Below are 23,051 nucleotides of genomic sequence, written 5' to 3' on the forward strand. Positions count from 1 at the left end.
CAGCATTATAAGCATTAGATAATTAAAGCTGAGCGACTAAAGCATAAAACAGAATATAAACTGCTGTGCAGAGGAATCTCCTCATGTCCAGATGCCTGGTCTGAGGTCAGACTCTGCTCCAGAGACAAAAAAGGATCAGAGGCGACATATGGACGAGAACATCACAGAGGGAGCAGGCAGCGCCTCTCTGAACCCGGTCAACGTGGCAATATGTAGTGTGTGTGACCTGGTGTTCCTGCAGACATAACCTCTTACCTTGAGTGTGTGTGTGTGTTTAGGGTAACAGACGATGCCCGGGAAAATGAGATGGACGAGAACCTGGAGCAAGTGGGCGGCATCATCGGTAACCTGCGCCACATGGCCCTGGACATGGGCAACGAGATCGACACCCAGAACCGCCAGATCGACAGGATCATGGAGAAGGTGCACACACGACGAGATCTAGATTTAACAGCTTTAACTTTTTCATATTCATTGCAGGACATTTTGCATGTAAACATTGCTTTGATCAAGTCTTACTGCATTCTGTTCGGATGAAGGTCATATACCTGAATATTTACCGTTAATTTCCTGATTTCAATTAATTACCTGTAATTACTTACTGCACTGAGATTAGGATCTTTTTTATTGATGCTTTGGTTAAGACATGAAGACAGACGTTTGTAAGCAGCATCTAACCTTGATTCATTCAGGAGAGGCTGACTGATCTTCACACATTCATACAACACACATTTGAATTACCTGTTACCTGAGGACAGATTTCAAAACCACCATTTAGATCCTGCCCTAGTTTCCCTCCACAGTCATATAGAGAGCAGCAGGACAGGCAAATTAAACTGTCCTTTTATCATATTCAACGTTAAGGAAAATCAACAGCATGAAATTTGGAAACAATGCCATTAAAGCAAGGACAAGTGATGGAAACACACATTTAAGTCAGATCTCTTCAACTCACTTTCGAAAATACATTTTGGGAAATGCACGGACCTGCTCTAATTTTAACAGTAATTAGAAATGTGTTCATTCACATTTTTCTTTCTACCCCTGTTATAAGTCACATACCATTTACACACAGTGTATTTGTCTCTATACTGGGATCTTGGCCAGGTCTCTTTTGAAAAGGTTATTCATAATCGGGGCCATCGCCAGACTCTGCAAGGAAGAAAAATAATGTTTTAAATTATTTGTATATTTTAGAATCAGTTCAGTCAAACTAATATTCCTCTCTTCTCTCTTTCCCTCCTTTTCCTCCACCCAGGCGGATTCCAACAAGACCAGGATCGACGAGGCCAACCAGCGCGCCACAAAGATGCTGGGCAGTGGCTAAGCGCCCTCTCCGAAGCGCGATCATCCCGGCGTCCCGCGCCGCACATCGACAGGCGCTGACATGCTTTCATCATGGTATTGACCTTCTAGGTTTGCACACATGCACATATCACCTCCCCTCCCCATTGTAAATGTTGTTCTGTGTGTCGTCTGTCCAGCTTTTTCAAGATGATTGTCCTCGTAAAAAGATGATTTCTTATACTCCGTATGTCATTCTTTCCAAAGGTTGTATATAGTGCTGACTTGATGGCTCTCTAGCTCACCTGTGAAGTTTTTATTCTCTTTATCAGAATATATATATATATCATATATTATTATATATCATATATAATATATATATATAAAAGTACACTGCTCTGGATGACAAGTATATAATAGGAATGCTATACAAGCTGTTTGTTTTTATTCTTTTTCCTTTTCAGTATCTCAGTATCGTCCTAGTAAAACTGTGTCATTCCATTTAGGCTACTGTCATGCTCCTTATTTTGGTGTTGTCACGACAAAAAGGCAGAAGACTGACGGAAAAACATGAGTAAAGATTTACTAAGTGACAGTGCAGATGTATGGGGATTGCAAAGAGCACTTACAATCAAAAGGCAGTCGTTGGTACATTTTCCTTCATCGCAATCATACTGTTCATACTGAGTTACTGTTTAGACAATGTGCAACTAGACTCTCTGTAGCTGTATTAGACATTGCATTCCAAGTGATGTGAATTGTGCGTTCTCTGCATGACAAATGGTAGATTTTAGTCTTATAAATAAAACTTGTCTGAAAAATATATATAAAAAACAATAACATGGCAGTAGCAAATTGACAAAACGCATGCTCAGTATTAGGACACAGTTGATCGTTCCATACTCCTGCAAGTTTGCAATAGTGCCACTCTTTCTGTCTCGATATATTTACCAACTGTGACCATCTCGTTGTACAATAATGCAAAAGGGATCAAAAAAAGTGAGAAAAAGATGAAAAAAATACGAGGACTTGGGGTTGTATTGCAAAAAAATGACCTGTTTTCTAAATGATTATGCAGTTCAGTGATGAAGATGTTGATAATGTGCTGAAAGAGGAGGACTGGTTGTGTACTGTATCATAGGTTTTGGATGCTCTGAAAAAAAAATAAACGTTTGCAATGTAAAGCAAAGACGCATATTTCTGAGAGACCTTACTTTTATAAGAAGACTGTATCTGTAAGTTTATTCTCCCCGTGTGGTTTGTTATTGGTAAAAATAATAATACTATTGAATAACAATGATAACTATACTCTGAAACAAAAAAATACAAACAAAAGGGTTTTTTTGTTGCTTCTGTACTTTAGAGCTATGCACACCAAATCGCCAAAATGTTGAGTAGTTAGAGTAAGGTGATTAAATACCTAAACCTGAATGACACAATAGGTTAAACTGTGAGATTGATGTCCTCAACGCATGTAATATTAAAGACTCCCTCTCTGTATCCTGTCAGTGTGTGAAGTGGTGGACATTTTGTAGTTAGCTGAATTGATTAAAAGTAATAAACCCTAGTCACACCAGTGTCTGTCTTTATTGCTCCTTTGAGTCGAGAGGATTTTGTCTCCTCCTGTAAAGTCCAGGGTGATATTTGCAGAGAATACCACTCAGTATAGGCATTATTTTACATGTAGATTATCACAGATGTGGCAGACAGTCCACCCAAAGTCCAGGAATGTGACTAAAATCATGATTAATACACTGACAGTTACCAAGATAGAGGGTTTAATATTAATATAGGCTGTGTGCAGCTACACTGGGATCTTCCAAGAAAGAAATGACCGTGATTCATCATCCTTATACCCTGAAATCCAGTCAATAAACATGAGGCCATTTTGAAAATCAGCTGCAAGTACTAGATGATGCTTTAAGGCCCTGAAAACAACATTAATTGAGGAAAAACATCCTTAAGTAAATACACAAATCTCTCAAACTGTTCTAGCTGTAGCACAAAGTTAACCCCACCACTCAGTAAGAAACTGATTGAAAAAGTAGATTTTCTGGGGCCTTTAAGAAGCAACAAAGTTCTTTTTATTAGTTGATAATTTATTCATTTGACTGAAAAATCTGAATTTAATCAATACTGCTGAATCCCTCCTGATACATCAAGAATATATTCCCTTTCACATAGTTTTTTTAAATTATTAATCTAGAATATTTAATATTATATTATTATAGAACATTACATTCTGTTTTCTTCTTGTTATTGCTCTCGCTGATACTTGGGTTATTCAAATTAGGTACAACAAAATGAAATTAAGAACTGTAATGAAGCAGCATTCACACATGCAGGATAAATAATTTAATCATATTTCTTATTTGGGGTATTTTTCCCACTATGTACCTTGTTTCTGGACATATTTTGGATAGGACAAGAAGATCAACACCACGCTCAAAACTGTTTGCAAAATATGCAGCTTCTACTAGCAGCTAGCTAACCTAGCTCTGTAGAGACTGGGAACGGGGAAAAACCATAGCATCAGTCCAAGGGTAACAAAGTTAACCAACCTCCACCTCTTAGCTTCAAATAGATATAAAGACAAATCATCTGTTAAATCTGTACAAAAACCAAAGTGTAAAAAAGTCAAGTTATGTCCTGTTTGCAGTTTATACACTTAGCTAAGCTAAAAGGCTACTAGCTAAAACCTCACATTTACTGTACATACAGTATATGAGAGTGGCATCAATCTTCTCATCTAACTCTTGACAAGAAAGCAAATAAATAAAGTTGTCAGTTCTTGACGATATCATTAGCACCTCAGTGTAATGTTAGCACTCAGTGTAGAAGAGCTAAGGTGCTGTGGGTGTCTGGATAATGACATAAGAATAGCCTAAATTGATCCTGATGGTGTTGTTGAAAGGTCGTCATGTTTCTAAAATCAATATTGTAGCCTCAATTCCTCTTGGGAGCATGAATGTCCAAAGCAACTATTGCGCATTAATGACTCTAATGTTTCAGGAGACGAAAATTAAATGTTTGGTTGTTCCAGAAGAAAGTCTGTACAAAGTCTTCAACAAAATCAATATGTTCTTTCTGTCAGGAGCATAAATGTGTGGAGCAAATTTCATGCCCATGAAGTGAGTATGTTTTGAGACATGTTGGTCAGAGACCAACAAACAAAACACATATGGACATGGACGGACAGAAGGACTGAAGAATGGATGGATGAACAGAGGTAACCATGTAACATCTGCTCAGTGCTGGAGGTTAATATTGTTTCTCTGAATGTAAAAGAAATCATAAACCTTCTCCCTTTCTTTAGTCTTTATTTAGCTTTAGTACAGAATAAAGGTGCATTTCACCCACAGAGATCACACAGAAAACTTTATTAATAACCACATTTCCTCATGTAAGAGACTATTCACTTACTGCATCTGCAAACAAGGTGCACATTATTTTGTTCATAAATTAATTGATTACTTTGTGTTCAAATTCATGCAAACAAATTAACTTTAACAAGTAATTTCATTTTAATAAAATTTTTTTGGAAGTGCTGCTTCATTAAGGAAGTTACAAAACGATTTCACCCACTTGATGTAATTAGTTGAATTTAGTCATTAAGATTGATTAGTTGAGGACTTGTTGATTGAGGCTTTGATAAGGTATAATGGACTTGCAGTAATCAGGTTTTGCTTCAGGATAACAGTGAGTGTGCCTTACAGTCTGAAGGCAGGGTGTGAAAGCACTTGGGATGAGAGGGTATTCAGGGATCTGCTCTCCCTTCATCTCTCTGCACAACAGAGATGTTACTAAAGATTAAATAGATTTATATGAGTCAACACTGAAATCTTTCCATCAACACAAATCAGTGCAGTTACAGTGCAGCGTGATGTATGAGTAGTTTCCATCTTGATTTAATAAAAGGAAGAATTAGATGAGAATCAGAGCAGAGATATGTGGTGAATAAGAACTGCCTGCTGCTTCTCCGTGTTTTATTTTGATCTCGGGGACAGTATCAGACCATCTGAGAGGTATGGATGGTTCATAACAGAGCAACAAATCATAAATGTATTTTGGCCCTTTAACCATTCAGTGCTCTATTACCCAGCAGTGGTATTCTAAAGCCTTTGACAAACAGGACGCCAGCGTAAAGACCTGAGAACTGGAAGTGAACTGGTCCTAGCCAGGACTCCTGCAGCAGTTTTCTGATCACTGTCTGATTCTAAAGCGACCTGCACGGACAGCATTACATTAGTCGAGCCTGCTGAAGATAAATGAATGGACATGGAGATTCTTGGTTTGGTTTGTGGTCTTGTCCCGGGGCCATGCAGAAATAAACTCCAGGTCTGTGAGGCTGGAGGCTAACAGCCCCGACAGGATAAGCTGAGGCAGCAGATCAGTCACTTCCTGTTTGTGCATCTCTGATTATTGTGTCGGCAACTTTTGAGTGAACATGAAGTTATATTACTTTTAGTTCTTTATAAAATGTGCAACACCATTTTATCTGGTTAAAGATTAAATTATTTTCTTTGTACCATATATTTTCTTTCAATTTATGATTTCCTGTACATACAAATTCAAAGCTATAGATAGATAGTGTTAAACATCCCTCCACTGGGCTCCACAACCACAAATTCAACTTTAATTTATGTGCCTGTGACCTGATGCAAGAATTGGTCAAATATTATGGCCTTGCTCCCATTTTTGGTGTTCAAAATGACAAATACAGCATTACAGAGGGAAAAACACCAGGTATTGGTGGTATCATCAATCAGTTACAATACAAATAGGAACCTGTTTTGAAGGGAATTCCAAACATTGAAGCTTTTAGAGACAGTCGGACTTAAAAATCCTAATTATTACAGCGTTTCGAGCCAGTCTGAAAACCTTCCTTTTTAGGCCAAATCCTTTTGTTTCAGATCAAACAGCAGAGTTTTGGCTCAGAGGAGGCCGAGACTTCAGAAAACTCCTGAGCAAAGAAAGTGAAAACAAGTGCTGCAATACTGCTCAATCGCCAAAAGACTCTCTCTCTCTCTCCTTCTCTCTCTCTCCCTCTCTCTCCCTCTCTCTGTCTCTGGTTCATCCATTATTCAGCAGGATAACAAAAATACCCTTGAAGCAGACCAGAGGATAGTACTGGAACATTATGGACCGTTCTGGTTTCTGGAGCGGCTGTAATACATTCTGCCTCATCATCTCATATTGCCTTTGTTTCATTAGTTAGTTTGCTGTTTTCATGAATCCGTCCACCTACTCCTCAGCCTGGAGAGCACAGAAGTGAAATGAGACCAGAGCTTGGCCTGAAAGTGCTGACACATGGGCATGGATACAGGTTGATGCAGCACTCTTGACTGAGAGGTAAAGCACAGTGCATCAGTCTCCACTTTAATAACCAGCAGTGGGGAAACCACAGTTTCATCACTAAGCTGCAGAATCAAACGTCTCTTGGATTTCTTTATGCTGCATACATGTAGTGAAGGAAACTAGAAAACAAAAGAAAAAGAAAAAGAAGATCCTTTTTTTTTAGGATTTTATGTGTGTTTTATCTATACAAAAATAGAAGGTATTATGCAGCCATTAACACCTGTGCCACCTTGTCTCTCAGATCGAGGGGGAGAGTAGAGGGGAGAGATCACAGAAACACTCCTGCGCTGTCAGCACATTCATACAGACACTAATGAGCACAGCACACTTTATCTCCCCCAAAACCTCTGTCAGCAAACAGCTAACGTTAGAATAATTTGGAATTAAGTTTCTGGCCACCTCACTCACTCTCCTTTGAACTCTGTTTTGGTCCGACTCCAGACAGAAATATCAGGCTCTTTAGCAGCTAAATGCTCCACAACGTCGACGCTAACAGTGTGTGTCTGCTCTTCGGTCCTGTGTGAGCACAGTACAGTGGGTTTCAGACAAGGATGTAGGTTTGCATCCGGACAGTAAGGACATGTCCCTACCAATATTTGAGTGAACTCGTTCGCACTATGTTTGGAGTGAAGTCATATTGGATGATGCCTTACTATACTATAACATTTTTATGCCTTAGTACACTATGACTTATGACACATATATGGCCTATAGCATTTATGTCCCTATATCAAGAGTGATGTTACCATATGTCTGACTTATGATAGGATATATATTATTATGATATTTTCACATCCTCGAGATATATGAAGATATACGTTTATAATATCCATGAAATACACACAGTCAAATGCAACTTTATCAAAACAACGTGTTTATTAAACTTATATATAATTTTATATGATTATTTTTAATTATTTCTTATAAAATATAAACATACATGTCTATCTTTTATATTTACATATATAGGCTAATATGAACATATCCTGACCGGCTTTGGGATGGATACATATTTATATAACATATTTTCTATATTAAAATACATGTTATTATTAGCTAGATATATATATCATTATATGACATTGTTCCAATTTCCAACAGGTTTCATATATAACTTTTATCTATATAGGCTATACATATATGATTTTACTTCATATGTAAATATATTTACAAATAAATATACAGTACATACATGGAAATTCAACACATGTACATGAATGTAAATTCAGATCTTAATAAACTATTTGGTTGACAGCATTAAAACGCTAATGTCTTTGTTTTGGAAGGTGGTGGGTTTGTTACAGCCGCGCCAATGTTAAAACCAAATCTACACCCTTGGCTTCAAAGCATTTTTTGCAGCTGCATCAAGAAACTATGTTTACACAAGATATAAGATTCCAAAAAACCCAAAACATAAAAGCTATAAAACAAAACAAATGAGCTGAGAGACAGTAAAACGCTCCGTAGAGACCCCCTTCATGTGTCGCAGTCATCTGATCCACTGTTAATGTAAACACATTTGGCTCAGGCAGCTTTCATGTAACAGCAGAAAATAACACAGTGTGTCTCACTGCCTCAGTGCTGCCTTCCAGCTTCATCACCTAACAACCAGATGCAGTGATGCAACTGGTTCATTCAAGAAGCTGCAGGTTCAATTTGCTGCTTTGAAGCAGTCGTCCGTGAGGGGGGGCAGACTGTCTGTTTGAAAAGACAATCAGACAGAAAGTCTGGGCCAAAAGCATTAGGCAAGAGGCTTCAACTGCTCACTCTGAAATACAGACTGATAAAGCTTGAAGCTGTAACATGAGACAATGTTTATTTAAAAGTAAGATACAAAAAAGAATATATTTTATGCAACAAAAAAAAAGGTCAGCTGATGTTTAAATTACATTTCTCCAAATGTAAACTGTGAACTGTCACTGAGTTAGAAGAAACATAACTTTTAGTTTCTTGGGAGCAAAATTTAAAAACTACAGAAAAAGACCATGTCCATTTACTTGCTTTTTCCCAAGCTTTCAACTTCATTTTCCATGGTCTTCTTAATCAGCAGATGGAGAGGAGACAGCTCAGCTGTCATCAATGGAACTAATTCTGAAGAACATTGAAAGTTGTCTCTGAGTTTAGATTTTTTTTGTCACATTCTTAAATAATGATATTATTATACACATAGACATACATGTAAATATTTATGATATAATATCAAATAATAAATGGCAGCAGACCTTATGTACCATGTTGGCTTGAAGCTGTTGAAGCTCTGTCCTGCAAAATAAACTGTATATTTACACTTTTTTAAATTAATTATGTTTATTCATACACACACACACACACACACACAAACACATAAATATATGTATACATACATATATATATATGTATATATATATATATATATTAAATAACAATATATGAGTCATAACACAGTCAGTGCTGTGGATGTATATGTCTTTATAAATCTGGCTGTCCTGGAAATGACTTCTGGTAGAACTTATGGCTGCTTTGGGATGTGTGTGTACTGTATCTGTCGGCAGGCAAACCCCCAAGCTCTTCACCGCTCATTCTTTACACGTCCACTCCCTCACTTCCTTATTTGTCATTCTTGCCTCCTCTCACTCTCCTCTAATTCTCTCTGACTCTCCAGCCACTCCCTCCTCTCAACAACGTCTCGAGCACCATCTCGTCTTTTTTATCAGCGTGTCTTCTCCTCTTGTCCCTCCTCAATCTCTATTCCCAACTCGCCTGAGTGTTGTCTGCAGTCTCTCAGTCACTGACACTGTCTGGGATTCAGATTTGTCAAGAGTCAGCAAATAAAGGCTGCAGAAACAAGACTTCAGCACACACTGGAAGACACAAATAAACAGACGGGGAACAGAAATGCACGTGATCTCATGCATGGGGACATTCTCAAATCCAAATGAACAAATGATTTGTCACAGACACATTTTAAACACACATTTTAATAAGGGACTGTACAAAGCTTATTGTGGTGGTGAAGGAGGGCTGAATGTTCCACTTTGTGATAAAGTGGGTTATTGTTATTTTCTTTGAAATGCAGCACCTCCCCACAGTAAGTCACAATAATATAACAGTGTTTAATCTTATACACCAGTCCAAACCTTAAGGGAAACTCTGCTGTGAGCCACCAATGTAGGCCACACATTAATAAAACCCTGATACAGCGACAGAACTGTTGTCCTCTGCACATGTTATGAATTGCATCTTTGGACTATGACGCAGGTCAAAGTTTGATGGAACATTTTATGTAAGAACCTAGGCTGCATCACGTTAGTGTGCAGTTCACAATGTTGGTCTGAAAGGTGGGAAAAACCCAATACTGGAAGACTTGAAATACTCAATACATTTAGAGGTCTCCTGCATCCTGGCAACAGCCCAAACTCCACTAATGAGCACATCACACAGAGATATCAAAATGGCAGTTGATATCTCAAACTGTAGTTTCAGGTAGAGTTATGGAGAATTTTGTCACAAATACTTTATCCTCCTGTTCAACATTTAAGCAGTTTCTCTGCTGCTTGCCTGGTAACATCACAGCAACAACAACAACTGTTGTTCAGGTTTTACAGCATGTAACCCCCCAGAAAAACACTCACATTTCTGTTTACATATAGATTAAACAAATGGGAAACAAGTAAAGTTACAGGACCAAAACTGAAGAGAGCTAAAACTGAAAAACAAATTGTGGATTTTCACCATTGACCAATAGCAGACCATTTTGGCATTTTAAAGGGCCGTTGAGCCAGAGAGTCCAATACAGAGGAAGCCATTGTAGCTTAGATGTGCTGAATCCTCCACAACCTCCGTGACCTCTTCAATAACTTTTTATTGAGAAAGAATTGGCGTTCAGCTGTGAACAAAATGCCAGGGAAGCAAAAGAAGTAAAGAGAAAAAAGAGAGTAAAGCTTTGGATTGGTCAGTGGTAACATTCACTGGGGCATCACGATATAGCCTACACTATGACATACTGTATATAACATATCATTTCTATATAAGAGCTCCTATTTGCATCTGAATCCAGGATGTAATGTTATACCTTTGTCACAGTCAAATGCACAGCAGGCCCATGAAAGTGTGAGATCTAACAAAGAGCATCATGGGCCAGAAAATATTGAGAAAGCGCAGAGCAGCTCTGCCACACTGGTTTAGCTGCAGCTACATGAGCCAAATTCACTCCATGTTAAATCAATATGATCGACAATTCTCAAGAAAACTAATTATGTTAATTAGAATGATGAGATAAGGTGTCCTGTTTACACTCTCCACAGTAAGGCAATTTAAAAACATGCATATGGCACAATTATGGGTTTCCTGCTGCACGGTTTTGTACAACTCATGCAAGTAATTCAAAGAGAGAATGTTTTGTTTTGTTTTGTTGAGCATGCACAGAAAAAGTATATAGAGCCTTTACATAACAGATCTTTATCTGCTGAGTGGGTCCGTTTATTCTAATTAGTGAGAGAGTCATTTGTAACCACATTAGATTATTATTATGAGCAGTTGTTAAATTAAAGGCTGTGTGTGTAAATGTAGACAGTGGGATCATGGACCTTCTCATTGCATTAAAGCTCTTTAAATGTGTATTTGACTCAACACCCCCCTGGAGTGACGGAGGAAAAGAGTCCAGACAGAGACAAAGGGAGACAAAGAACAAAGCAGAAACACAATGAAAGATTCAGAGAGAAACAGACAGTTTCTGTATGAACGAGAGTCAGAGCGGCGCATCCTGCTACACTGCAGTCTGAATAAAGACAGAGGAGCCTTATACCTTCAAGAAAAAATAAAACATACACGATGAGTGTGACACACTCTCAGACTCTCAGCCCAAAACAAAATTCAATATTTACTGACATTGTCGCAAAAGCAGAAAAACATGTCAGAGCGTGTAAGAGCCGGAGGGGAAACAGCAGAACAACACAGGACTGTGACTGAGCTTTAAAGTCTGATAAACATTACATTTTGTATTTGATGTCTCTTCTTCTATAGTTTACTCCATCGATAATACAATCGTTTAACTATATTTACTGTATTTTTTCATAAAAAAAAAACAATTTCTTTTTCTTTTGTGATAGTGAACTACAAATGTTGTAGTCATGTAGCTAGATGCTGTAGTACAGTGTATATTGTGCTTTTATTCTGATGTGATTTGATGTGTAGTGACTTTTTCTTACATTCTGAATTATTCTTCTTACATTGTAAACAGCTGTAGTTACAGCTTCTGTGCTTACTTCAAATTAGCTCCACTCTCACCAATCACAACGGCAGCAACATGAACTTTAAGTAAAAATGGCTGCCATGTGTATATACAGTCGGGGCAGTACCATTCTTATATATCAGGCATTTATCGGCTGGTGAATTTAACAGTAAACTCTTACATAAAAGGCAAATAACTGAGGGAAACATTTGATTGGGACTTTTAAACTTTGAACTTTTAAGCACAGTCATGTTGGCTTTTTCTCTGTCCTCATCTCAGTGTGTTACTCTCATGTTTTGTTTATTTTCTCTGTGGTCATTGTGGTCTCTTCCCTCTTTACCATTTGAAACCATTTTAGGATCAGGCAGATCAAGTCAAAATCTTTCCTGAAATCAAAACAGCAAGAGGTTTTTATCGCATCATTATTTTGATTGACAAGTCTATGGTATTTTCTCTACATCTACACAGGTGTGAAGGGTTATGATGCGGTCTGTTGTCTGATCGTCTGTCTTAATTATACTTTTATTGTAAACCTGGTTTAACATGCTTTAGTAAAGCTGTTCTCAATTAAGGTCTTGCCATTAAAACTAATGAGAGTTTGAGAGTAGAGGCAGATGATTGGTCCCACAGACAGATCCAAAGAAGGGGGAGAGGAGGAGGAGGAGGAGGAGGAGGAGGAGGAGGAGGGGAGAGGAGCTGTCTGAGGTGAGGGACATGACATGAATATCTGCACAGCCACAATGGCGGCCTGGAGATGTGCATGGGCAAGCGAGAGGGGTGGGGCTGCTCTCTGTTACGCAATGGGAAACCACTGCAATCCCCCCTCTCATTCTTGTACATTCACTCAGGGCAAAAAAATGCCACCCCACCCGTCCCTCCAACTGCTTCTCATCACACTGTACTTAGGAGCTATTTAACATACAAACTACCCCACTGACATTTTGTGTCAGCAGTGTTTTCACTGCACACACAGAGATACAACCAGCTTTGTGTGTGTGTGTGTGTGTGTGTGTGTGTGTGTGTGTGTACTTATGTTTTGTGAAAGAGCAGTGGTGACAGCTGGGGGAAGGGAGGCACAGACAGAGAGGAGGACTCACAATGACTCACGAGGAGGAAAAGTAAAGGAGAGCGAAAAGCTGCCGGCTCTCATTCACCTTGACATCCTCCTCTCAGATGTGAGGCGTCTGCCACCTCACAGTCACCTTCCTGCCATCGTGACCCCGTTTCTCCTGGTCTTAATGGTGCACCCACAGTCTTTTAATTAAGGCCACGCACTGTCTCTGTATCCTCAAAGGCACCAAATGACCTCTACTGTCATGTGGGGCTGTGTGTCTGTAAATATTTGTCAGGAATGAAGAGCAGGGCAAACACTGGCACCTGGTGGTGGAAGACGGAGGACCGCAGCCTCACTGGCTTAAGTTTCAGAAAAAGCACATGTATGAAACTGAAAAGTGGGTCAACTGTTTTGTCCAATGTCTTCACATAAGAAATCAATCACTACCTGTTAATATTCATTTACTAAATCTGCTCTCAGGGCAGCTTAAACACACTGGACTCTTGTAAATGGGTTGAAGTGATTTATTTATGCACTTCCATAGGGTTCAAACTTAAGAAAGCGCCCTCCAGAGCCACTATAACTGTTTTCACAGGCTGAGTGCTGCTGGTGTTCAAAGGTTGTTTTTAGAAATAAAACATAATTCAGGGAATGTATTAAGAATTTATGCAAGTGTGAGTTATATGGCATTAACTGTCTATTAGGAAACAGACAGAGCAGTCAGAGGGAATTCATCAAAGTGAGTTTTAAATCTTCCCAGCTACATGGCCTGCAGACCAGAGGTCACAGAACATTTGCTCCCAGACCAGGAGCTAAATAATAATTATATAACTTTATACCATTTGCATTAATCTGGAGAGGGTCTATAAATGGAGATGAATTAATTCTGTGGTTTAGGGGTGGGCGTCCAGCAAAGACAACAACGCAGAATGACCAAAACCTCAGAGTAACAGCTACATGCAGGACATCATGCTCTAAAGACCTGAAAGATTATTATTATTCATGTGCCATTAGCCAAAGTTCATTGTGTTTGTCTGTGCTTGTGATTTAGATGAAAGTTTAAACCACAAATTTAACCAAAGCTAAATGTAACCTCCACAGGAGGAAACATGTAAAAGCCCAGTCTCTGTCAGAGTCTGTGCTCTGTACAAACGAGTAATACAAAAACACAATTTAAAGGGGAGAGTTGTCAAGTAGTGGTGCTGTGCACCAATTCAGATTAGAGCTTTAATCTGAAATAAAGCAGGGGTCACAAAACAGACATTACATTAAATGTATTTCACTCTCTTTTCACATACATGACAAAAATGACGATTGTTGAAAGGGATCAAACAACAATCACATATGTTAACACAAAATAAAATAAGTACATTACTCCACCAAAGTATAACATTTTTGATTGAAGACTACATTAAAAATTTATAATTGCACAAACATTTGGTAAAATATTTACTGTAAACAATCTTTTCAAGTTTTTGCTCTAGATTGTGTTCAATCTCAAATTTAGTGTTTTTCATTTTACAACATTTGTACAAATCTGCATGTAGTCTAAAATAATCATAGACATGTTGTCTATGATTATTAATGATCTTCATAAAGTTTGATTAAACCAGGTTTGCTTATTTTCACAAGTGCAGTTAACATTTGTATCAGTAAACGACATCAGTGTTTACAGAACGTAGAGATAACAATGTGTAACCAGCAGCAGAGTGTTATCCGTCCTCAGGGTGCTGAGAGGAAACTTTCTCAAGTTGAAACTGAAAACAACAGGTCCTTCTTTGCAGGGGAAAACAAAGAGGGGAAGGAGTTTAGCAAAGGCACAGCTGGCCTCAGTGGGTGGCAGTCGGTTTGTACACGGTTTCTCAAGTGTCCTTGAGAAACACAACGCAACTCTCCCTGCACCAGTGGCTCTGTTAACTACAGCCGCAACACTCTGCACCATCTGATGAATCACAGCTCTCAGAGTGACGTTACTAAACTGACAATGACAATCAGTAAAAAGTCTTCATGTTCACTGGATGAAAGGTTGGCATCAGTATAAATACAATATACTTTAACTGGAAAGTGGTTTGACCTTTGATGGTTACTGTTGAAGGGCTACTGGTAGTTTCTGACCGAGAACTTGATGCTGTGGTTCTGGAGGCGGTCGATGAGACTGGTTTTATAGAAGGCGGCTCCTGGCGTGTAGACACCTCCCCTGTCAGGGACGAGAGAGAAAAGAGGGAGATGCAGAGGAAGAGTGGGGCGATACTTGGATAAAGGTGGAAGGCAGATACAGAGAAAACAAATCTTTTCTATTTATGACAGAGAGGGGAGCAGAGTAAAGGAAATAAAAAAAAGACAACTGACCTCCTGGGAAGAGAGTGCAATTCATTCAGCATGGTTACAGCTGCTTGCACCATAGCAGACACTGTGGCTACATAACCGGGCTCTGTCAACAACGACAAACAAACATGGAGCCAAAAAGTTTTAAAAATGTCTCAAAATGTTGCAAAATATTGTTCATGACACAAAACACTTTGACAGTTGAAGGTATTATTTCCACTATCAGGTGCTTAAAGAATAAGTCTGGTGATATTTCATATTTTCCTTACTGTTAACAAAACCAAAACCATCAATGAATGTATCTCATTAACGAGTGCTGTGTGTGTATCCACAGCCTGATCTACATGTAGCTTATTCTCCTGTGCCATAGACTTCCATTAATGTTCAAATATTATTAATACACATAAATTATTCAGTGTTACACTGAGTCACATGTTCCTTTGTTACCATGAACACACGAACACACGAACACAAAAAAAAACACACACACTTCTTTTCTTTTGACTCAATCCCACATGCAACATCCAGCTGCCATAAATTATCATTTGTTCATATTAATCCGCATTAATCCAAATAGTTTTTACTCCTGTTTGAGTCATGTTTGTGAAAAACTACAGTGCCCAGCAGTTTTAGAAAAATGACATGAATTGTATGACAGCTATACCTCCATAGTGAACAAGTCTCACCTGCTCCAACAACCTGAGTGCAGATCTTAGCGTTGGGTCGCCCCTGTGAGGGGTCCGTGCCCTCCGAGTATCCCTCCCCAAAGAACGTCAGGCTGAAACAGGTGTCTTCGATCTGAGAGGAGAGAAACGAATGATGAGAGGGGAAGTCGAACAGTGAGCAACTGTGAGCAGACCAATCACTGAGAATCAAACAACTTACTGTACAATGAAACATGTTAAATACATGATTACATGTTTGGGGTTGTTACTACAGAATTTACTGTCTTTAAAATTATTATTTAAAATTATTAACTCATTGTGGTTTGTGCTGTAATCACATACACTTTTCTTTGCCACAAGCATAATATTAGATTAACTTAAATCTTAACCACCCTGAACAATTTTTTTTGCTTTCAATTGATTTTGAGGCTCCCATATACAAGAACTGTACAACATCAATTTTAGGAACTTTTTAATTCCACACAGGTCGCAACAATGTGAATACATTTACTACAAAAATAAACTCTCTCACCTGCTTCATGGTTGGACCAGCTTTGCTAAACAAGCCAAAGGAGAAGAATGATGGAAACTTTGGGATAGACAAAGAACCGAAAATCAGTTTGTTGTGCAAAACCCTATAAATAATATTTTCACTCCTTAACTCTTTTGCAGTTTTCTTGGATTAAAACAAGCATTAAAACTGTATAATCCGTGTTTTTTTTTCTTATACATTTCTCTGCCTGCAAACATCATAGTGTCACAGTCGTTACCACTCTGCTGCTGCTGCTGTATTTAACATGAGTAGATTTGAGTAAGCCTTTCAGCTAAACAGCCACATCCAACTGTGACATTCATCCACATTTAAATGCTTGAAATAACCATCTGAAGTCAGTGTCTTAAAGCTTTTACTGTCTTTAAATCAACTCCACATCCAAAGGACTAAATACCACAGAAGGCAGTTGCAGTAAGCAGCTGTCTGAAAAATGATGGAGCTACCATGGTGAGGAGTTTCCTGCCCAGGCTGAATTTAACCATGACCCAGAAGAGTACGCCGCCACAGAAGAACTTGGCGATGGAAAAGAGGCCGCCGACCCCAACGTACGCACTGTACTGGACCTGTGGGCAGAGAGAGGCAGGGGGAGAAGGAGAACGTGTTTGATATACAAAAGGGTAATGAACTGTGACAGGGAGGGGAACAGATAAGGGGACGCAGATAACAGTTGCAGGTGAGGGGAAAATGAGAGATGAAGGGGAAGCGGTAAGCTGAGAGAGAAAATGGGGAGGAGGGGAATGGCACAGAAGAAAGGATAACAGATGAAAGTGAAGTGATAAAAGGAAAAGGGAGGAAGGCGGTGGGAGTGAGGGCGAGGAGGGGGGGTGAGGATGAAGAGAAGGACGAGGGTGAGAAGAAACACAGAGTCAGGATGAGGGAGCAGGAAGGAGGAGTGAAAGACAGAAACAGTTGGAGGAAGAAAAAAGGAGCGAAGCAGGACGGAGGGAGGGAAGGAGGGCGAGACGAGATGAGATGTCAAAGGGAGTAATGAGCAGCGGGGAAGAAAGTGATGAATCACTACAGATGACTCATCATATTTCCACTCCGCTGGTAGATGGCGGTCTAAACAACATAATGAGATAGTTTCATTAAGGCCTGTGTCGCTGACTGTGATCAAAACAGTGACAGCTGCTGAAGCGGCTGACCTAGTTACAGGTACAGAGGGGAAAAAAAAGGTCTCGCTTCTCACTGCCAGGATGCAGAGTCTTCCACATATCTGAGATAAGAAGGAGAGTGTGTTGTTAATATTAAACCTTTGTGTGTCACTTAATGCAGCGTAGCAAACCGTGTTCCGCAGGGACACAGATAGTACTGAGATATTAATAGTTCATGCTCAGTTAGGGCCTGCCGAATTATTATATATTTAATATATTATACAACATTTAAATGTAAAGTCAACTTTGATTGTACCTTATGGTTGGAAAGCAATGAGCTGGGGGATGGAGTGATTCACCTTATTGAAATGACAGCAGATATCATTTGTGGAAGTGTATTGGCCTAGTTTCTAACCTCAATGGCACCTATAGGTACAGTACACTAGACCTACATCAACATCACAGCCAACACATTACTGATATGTATGGTCGTTACTATTATAACAAGTAGATCACAGATTACAGTTGAATTTGCTCACACATAAATATGGCCTTACATAGACTGTGTAACCTTTGCTGAACAAATGGTATTTATGACGATTATTAGTATGTTTCTAACTATTGTACATTATCATTATTATTTTTGGCTCCCTAACAACATCAGGTAAAGGGGCTGCCTATGAAGACTTGCATTTTGGTAAACTACATTTATATTTATTCAAATGTTAATTTACCTTGTCCTTTTTATAAATAAATAAAAATAAGTTATTAAATTGAGAAGCATAGAGTCAGCGAACTGACACAGTGATGTCACTTATACAGCAAAAAAATGAGCTAACCATAAGCTACTGGTCAGACCAGAACAAGAACAGCTGCAGCAGTAAAACCCCTGAGTGGACTGAAGTGAGCAAATTTGCTGATTATGAATTACCCTTTTCTCTTGAAAGAGGAAGAGGCTGTTAGTTAAATTCTTTTATCAAAGTTACAGTCTTGCTTTAAAGGTGCCCATTTTCATTTTAAACACTGTATGTGTTACATTTATTTATCTATTTATTACATTTGCAGGGCTGATCCAATGTTCTACTGGCACTTGCAGAAGAATGCAGGTGATATGATCATTCTTCCCTATAACAAAGGGAGGTGCATGCGAGCTGCATGACATCCCTCTGTTACAAGCTGTTCCACTGACAGTTGGTGGCAGTGAAGTGTGAAGTAATGTCAACAATGGACCAGGAAAAGGTGAGGAGAATTTCAAAGTATTCAAAAAAGAAATCAGCTCTGCAATATGTTCAATGAGGAAGGAAATGCAGACAACATTTAGTCGCACTCGGGTGTAACTGTGTTTACAACAAAATCCTATAATGCAGCTTTAACTACAACCACTGCAATCAATAAGTGGAAACATGGTCTCAGTCCTTGTGTTGTTATAATCTTACTGGCGACTGGTGTTCCTCCTCGTAAAGGAAACGCTGGGTTCTCTTGACTACTGATGGATCAGAACCCATAAACGGAATGGCGTACTGCTCAATCTCCTTGCTGAAAAACACAAAACCCCTGGACACACACACACAAATTACACAGAGAAAAAGCAAAGTGGTCTTCACTTTCCAAATCTATCTCTGCCTGCAGCAGCAGAACTTGAGCATATTTCATCCATTGATAGTCCTCTAAATCTGTCCCTCCATCCCTGCCAGGCCCCGCGTCCCAATAAAATCTCACTGGATGTAAATCAGCCAGACAGTAATAGTTTGCAAATTGCAGCCATCTTGTGGAAACTGTGCACCTCCAAATGTGCTGGATTTTATACAGTAACATAAAGTTGACATGCAGCATATGTTTTGTGGCCCTGAGCCTGAACTAAATAGTCAAGATGGAGGCTTTCATTCCAAAACATCAACTATTTATTTTAACATTTGTACCACATTATGTACAATTACATTTCATTAAACTGTATTTATTTTATGATGATTGCACTTGTTCAAATAACACTATATTGTAAATAAAGGTATCATTAACACTTTGGAATAAAAATATTGAAATGTAGGTCAAATGTAAAAAACATATATCAGTGTCAGTGGGAAAATCCCTCTCTGCTTGTGCACTGAGGAAACACACTTACCCCTGTCTGAACTTAATGCTGCCAAGCCCCACATTCCAATAAAAATGTTATTACTCAAACTAAAAATGTTTTAGCCAGACAGTAATTGCTCAGTTATAGTCTTACCTCTTTTTGACTTTGGCTCCCACCACTGGCAGCGGCTTGTGGCCAAACTTCTTCCTCAGCTGGCGCAGAGAGCCACTATCTGCGAAGCCATACACAGCAGACTGCCAAGTGGCATCATGACCGGACGACCCCTGTGAGGATTGACAGCACTTTTAATCGTCACGGGTCACAGTGCGGGAAAGCAATGCTATCCAATTTCCTCCCAATAAACAAATGATAACAAAAGCCGAGGACGAAGCCACCGGTTCTGAAACTGCAGTGTGATCACACAAAACCAGCCAGTGGCACGTTGTGGTTATACATCAGCATATTTAGTTTAAAGAAAAATTTAAAATGCTATTGTAATATCACTATCCCCCAAAAGGACGATAGCTCCTGTGCTGACAGTATCTGATCTATCTCTCTGTTTACTCTCAATTTCCCCAGAGCTTTTGTTAGACGACCTTTCTGTCACAAGGATATTGATTCTTGTGCTCCATACTTGTGTTTGCTGTGAGTCATTTTTAGGAAATCAGTCCTCTTATAACTGCTCTAATTCGTAGAAGTAAAATGCCATTTTTTTTTTATTTCAAAAATGTATTCAGCTGAGGCGTCGAGTGGCGCAGTGGGTTGAGCAGGCGCCCCATGTGTAGAGGCTACAGTCCTCGCTGCAGCAGGCCACGGTTCAAATCCCGCATCAGACGGTCCTTTACTGCATGTCATTCCCCCTCTCTCTGCCTCCCCGTTTCCTGTCTCTCTCTACTGTGCTATCATAAAGGCATAAAAAGCCCCCAAAAAAATGTATTTAGCTTTGTGCCTGCATTGCTATTTTTATGTTCTAATATATACTATTCATGATTAATCATATCCTTATTGCCTTTACTTTGTGCATTTATAGTGACAGCTCAAGGAGAGAGTGTAACAGATTACATTTCCCATCAAGCAGTGCAGAAGCTGTAGTTGTTCAGGCTACCTCAGGCCCACTGCTTATTTTCAGGAAGCTCTCCACAGCTGTCAGTGTTCCTGAAATCAGATAAAACACACAGTTGAAGGCCGCACTCCAGTTAAAGTTTATCTGAATGGAAAATAATAATTCAAACGCATGAGTTCTGCTCAACTTGCCATTGTTGACCTTTGTATAAATTGAAGAAAAAAAAATTCTGAATCTATTTGTTGATAAATAAAAAATCTGAATCATTTATTGAGAAAAAAGATTTTTCTGCATATGTAGCTTGTGTTGTGTATAAAAATAACCTTGCAAGCACTGCAGTGTTCGGTGTGTCTAGTGATGTACACCTTGATTTAGTGATTTTTACCTTCAATGAATAAACCGTTCACAGGCTTTTGATTTGTAATGGCTGACTTCAACCTGTCTTCTGTTTCCTACCTTTGAACTGCCTCTGTGTGTAGAGAATACCCAGGTCTGCCGGTATGGAGTCGAAGCCACAGCTGCCAATCACATACACTCCTCTGTCCAAGGCGTTAGTGTGATACTCCAGCTGCATGCGTTCTAGGAACTGTTAAGGACGGACATTCACTTACAAAAATCAAAAATGCACAAAAACACAATGAGATGCAAATACGGTTTGATCTTCAGTCGACTTTAGGAGCAGTCATAACCAGGCTATAAAATATGATATAGAAGAAATACATGGGAATGGCATTTAACCACACACTACCTGAGGCTCCCCACAGATGTCTACATAGTGAGCTCCATTTTCTATGCAAGCTTTCACCACTGGTTCGCCGTAAAATCTGTACTGAAAGTACAAAGACAGCATAGAGAGCAATGTTCAAATACAAACCACATGATATATGAGATATCATCTCTTAGTTTCCTGTGTGTCACTGCCTGACAAAATACTTACTGGTCCAACACAGTTGAGAATGACCACACCTTGTTGGCACATGATGGCCAGTGATTCCTCAATAGACACATCTGCAACAATGATCTCAGTGTCTGTCCTTAACTCGGGCATAGCTGATAAAACAGAAGAGAAAATCTTTCACTGAATGTACAGTGGATAACTCTTACACATAGCCCTAACCTGATTTGTATGGTGTGTGTTCATGTCGGACTAAAACTGCTAAACCCCTATATTCAATGTACTGAAGGTAGGCTGAAAAGCCTTTTTGAGCCACCTGTATTCCCAGGCTATTACAAACAAAGCTGAAAAGATTAGATATTAATAAAAATGAATATAATATTGTCTCAGTGCTTACAGCTGTATATGATAGATACCAAATGGGGGGTTCCGCTGTAATAACCTGACAAACTGTCCATTTATGAAGCTAGCTAGGACTTTTGGAGCAAAACAATTACTAATATTTAGGGGTCAAGTACAAAACTTCACTTCTAGCAACATAACCTCCCACAGACGACAACAACAGCTCAGCCTGCTGCCTCTGTCAGTCAGCTGAGTACAGTATCCTGCGGCAGTGACACATGGCCTGACATTTGATCGTTCAGGCCTGACCGCAAACACTCCTGTCTGAGTTAGCTACAGTCCAGCCTGTTAAGCACATACACAGCCTCCCTGCGGCTTTTTCCAGCACTGCTTCCAGACGCTGTCTGCTTCTCCCGGCCACGGCCCATTTCAGAGAGCTGTCCCCGGGTGTCTCGGCGGCACATCGCGCGACTTCCTCAACAACAAACTGCCCTGTGAACCCTGTGGCACCGAAAATGATAATGTGGTACGGTCTGTCAGAGGTTGCGGCCGCCATTGTTTACGTTTAAGTTCAAGGTCCCGCCGCCTAGCAACGCTACTTCCGGTTGTGTGCGCTGATTGGCTGAGAACGGACGTAATGCTCTTACATAATAAACGTACACCTCATAGGCGGAGCGGGGGGGGGGGGGGGGGGGGCGGCGGCGGCTTATGGGGCTTCATAGTTGCCCAGGGAAAAAAATCATCCTAAGCCTGTATTGTATTTTGAATATAATTGTTCTCTGTCTCCATCATTCTGAAACCACAACACAGATTTTGACAATGACTTATTTTCACTACTGTCAGATAAAGAGAGACAAAGATTGTCTGATGTAGCTATTTTGAATTTACACGACATAGGTGGGGAATGAATTTGGCATAAACAGCATCACTAATCTTGACACCTATTTTTGTTACACTATGCTGAGTACAGTTCACACATTTAATGTTTAGATGACAAATCTACATGTAAATCCAGACCATAATAATATGTGCTGCTCTAACTGAGCAGTCATGGATCCACAAAAAGGCCAAGTGAATATCTTTATGACTCTGAACTGAATATTAGGCCGAATTGGGAACATTTACTCTAATGATATTA

The 23,051-nt window shown here is 39.4% G+C and overlaps 2 protein-coding genes across 3 annotated transcripts in view; one reads left to right on the top strand and one right to left on the bottom strand.

Annotated features, from left to right (window-relative positions):
- snap25a (synaptosome associated protein 25a) overlaps positions 1-2,851 on the top strand; it is a 36,354-nt gene extending 33,503 nt beyond the window's left edge. Inside the window, exons 7-8 of the mRNA XM_056405362.1 lie at positions 279-423; positions 1,259-2,851. Coding sequence (XP_056261337.1) covers positions 279-423; positions 1,259-1,327 — 214 coding nt within the window. The 3' untranslated portion in view covers positions 1,328-2,851. The remainder of the gene's footprint in view (positions 1-278; positions 424-1,258) is intronic.
- Positions 2,852-14,091: 11,240 nt separating this feature from the next.
- Positions 14,092-22,512, bottom strand: LOC130160794 (saccharopine dehydrogenase-like oxidoreductase). 2 transcript variants are annotated; one of them, XM_056363518.1, is made up of 12 exons: positions 22,274-22,512; positions 21,614-21,726; positions 21,425-21,505; positions 21,133-21,262; positions 20,719-20,768; positions 19,767-19,897; positions 18,979-19,096; positions 16,892-17,011; positions 16,428-16,484; positions 15,917-16,028; positions 15,255-15,336; positions 14,092-15,102 (listed from the first exon to the last, which is right to left on the bottom strand). In XM_056363518.1, exons 1-12 carry the CDS (start codon positions 22,467-22,469, stop codon positions 15,003-15,005), a joined length of 1,290 nt encoding a protein of 429 aa, XP_056219493.1. In that variant the 5' UTR covers positions 22,470-22,512; the 3' UTR covers positions 14,092-15,002. The 2 variants fall into 2 exon arrangements, with proteins under 2 accessions (XP_056219493.1, XP_056219492.1); XM_056363517.1 differs by having other exon boundaries at positions 16,892-17,158.
- Positions 22,513-23,051: the final 539 nt, after the last annotated feature.

The sequence above is a fragment of the Seriola aureovittata genome, chromosome 19 (genome assembly GCF_021018895.1).
Source record: "Seriola aureovittata isolate HTS-2021-v1 ecotype China chromosome 19, ASM2101889v1, whole genome shotgun sequence".
Classification (NCBI taxonomy): Eukaryota; Metazoa; Chordata; class Actinopteri; order Carangiformes; family Carangidae; genus Seriola; species Seriola aureovittata.

Excerpts from the sequence above, each read along its gene's own strand:
- LOC130160794 (XM_056363517.1), bottom strand. The coding sequence starts at position 22,469 with ATGGCGGCCGCAACCTCTGACAGACCGTACCACATTATCATTTTCGGT. Across the intron at positions 21,263-21,424 it reads ACATCTGTGGGGAGCCTCAG|TTCCTAGAACGCATGCAGCT; the intron begins GTAGTGTGTGGT and ends CGTCCTTAACAG. Across the intron at positions 16,029-16,427 it reads CTGGTCCAACCATGAAGCAG|ATCGAAGACACCTGTTTCAG; the intron begins GTGAGAGAGTTT and ends CTCTCCTCTCAG.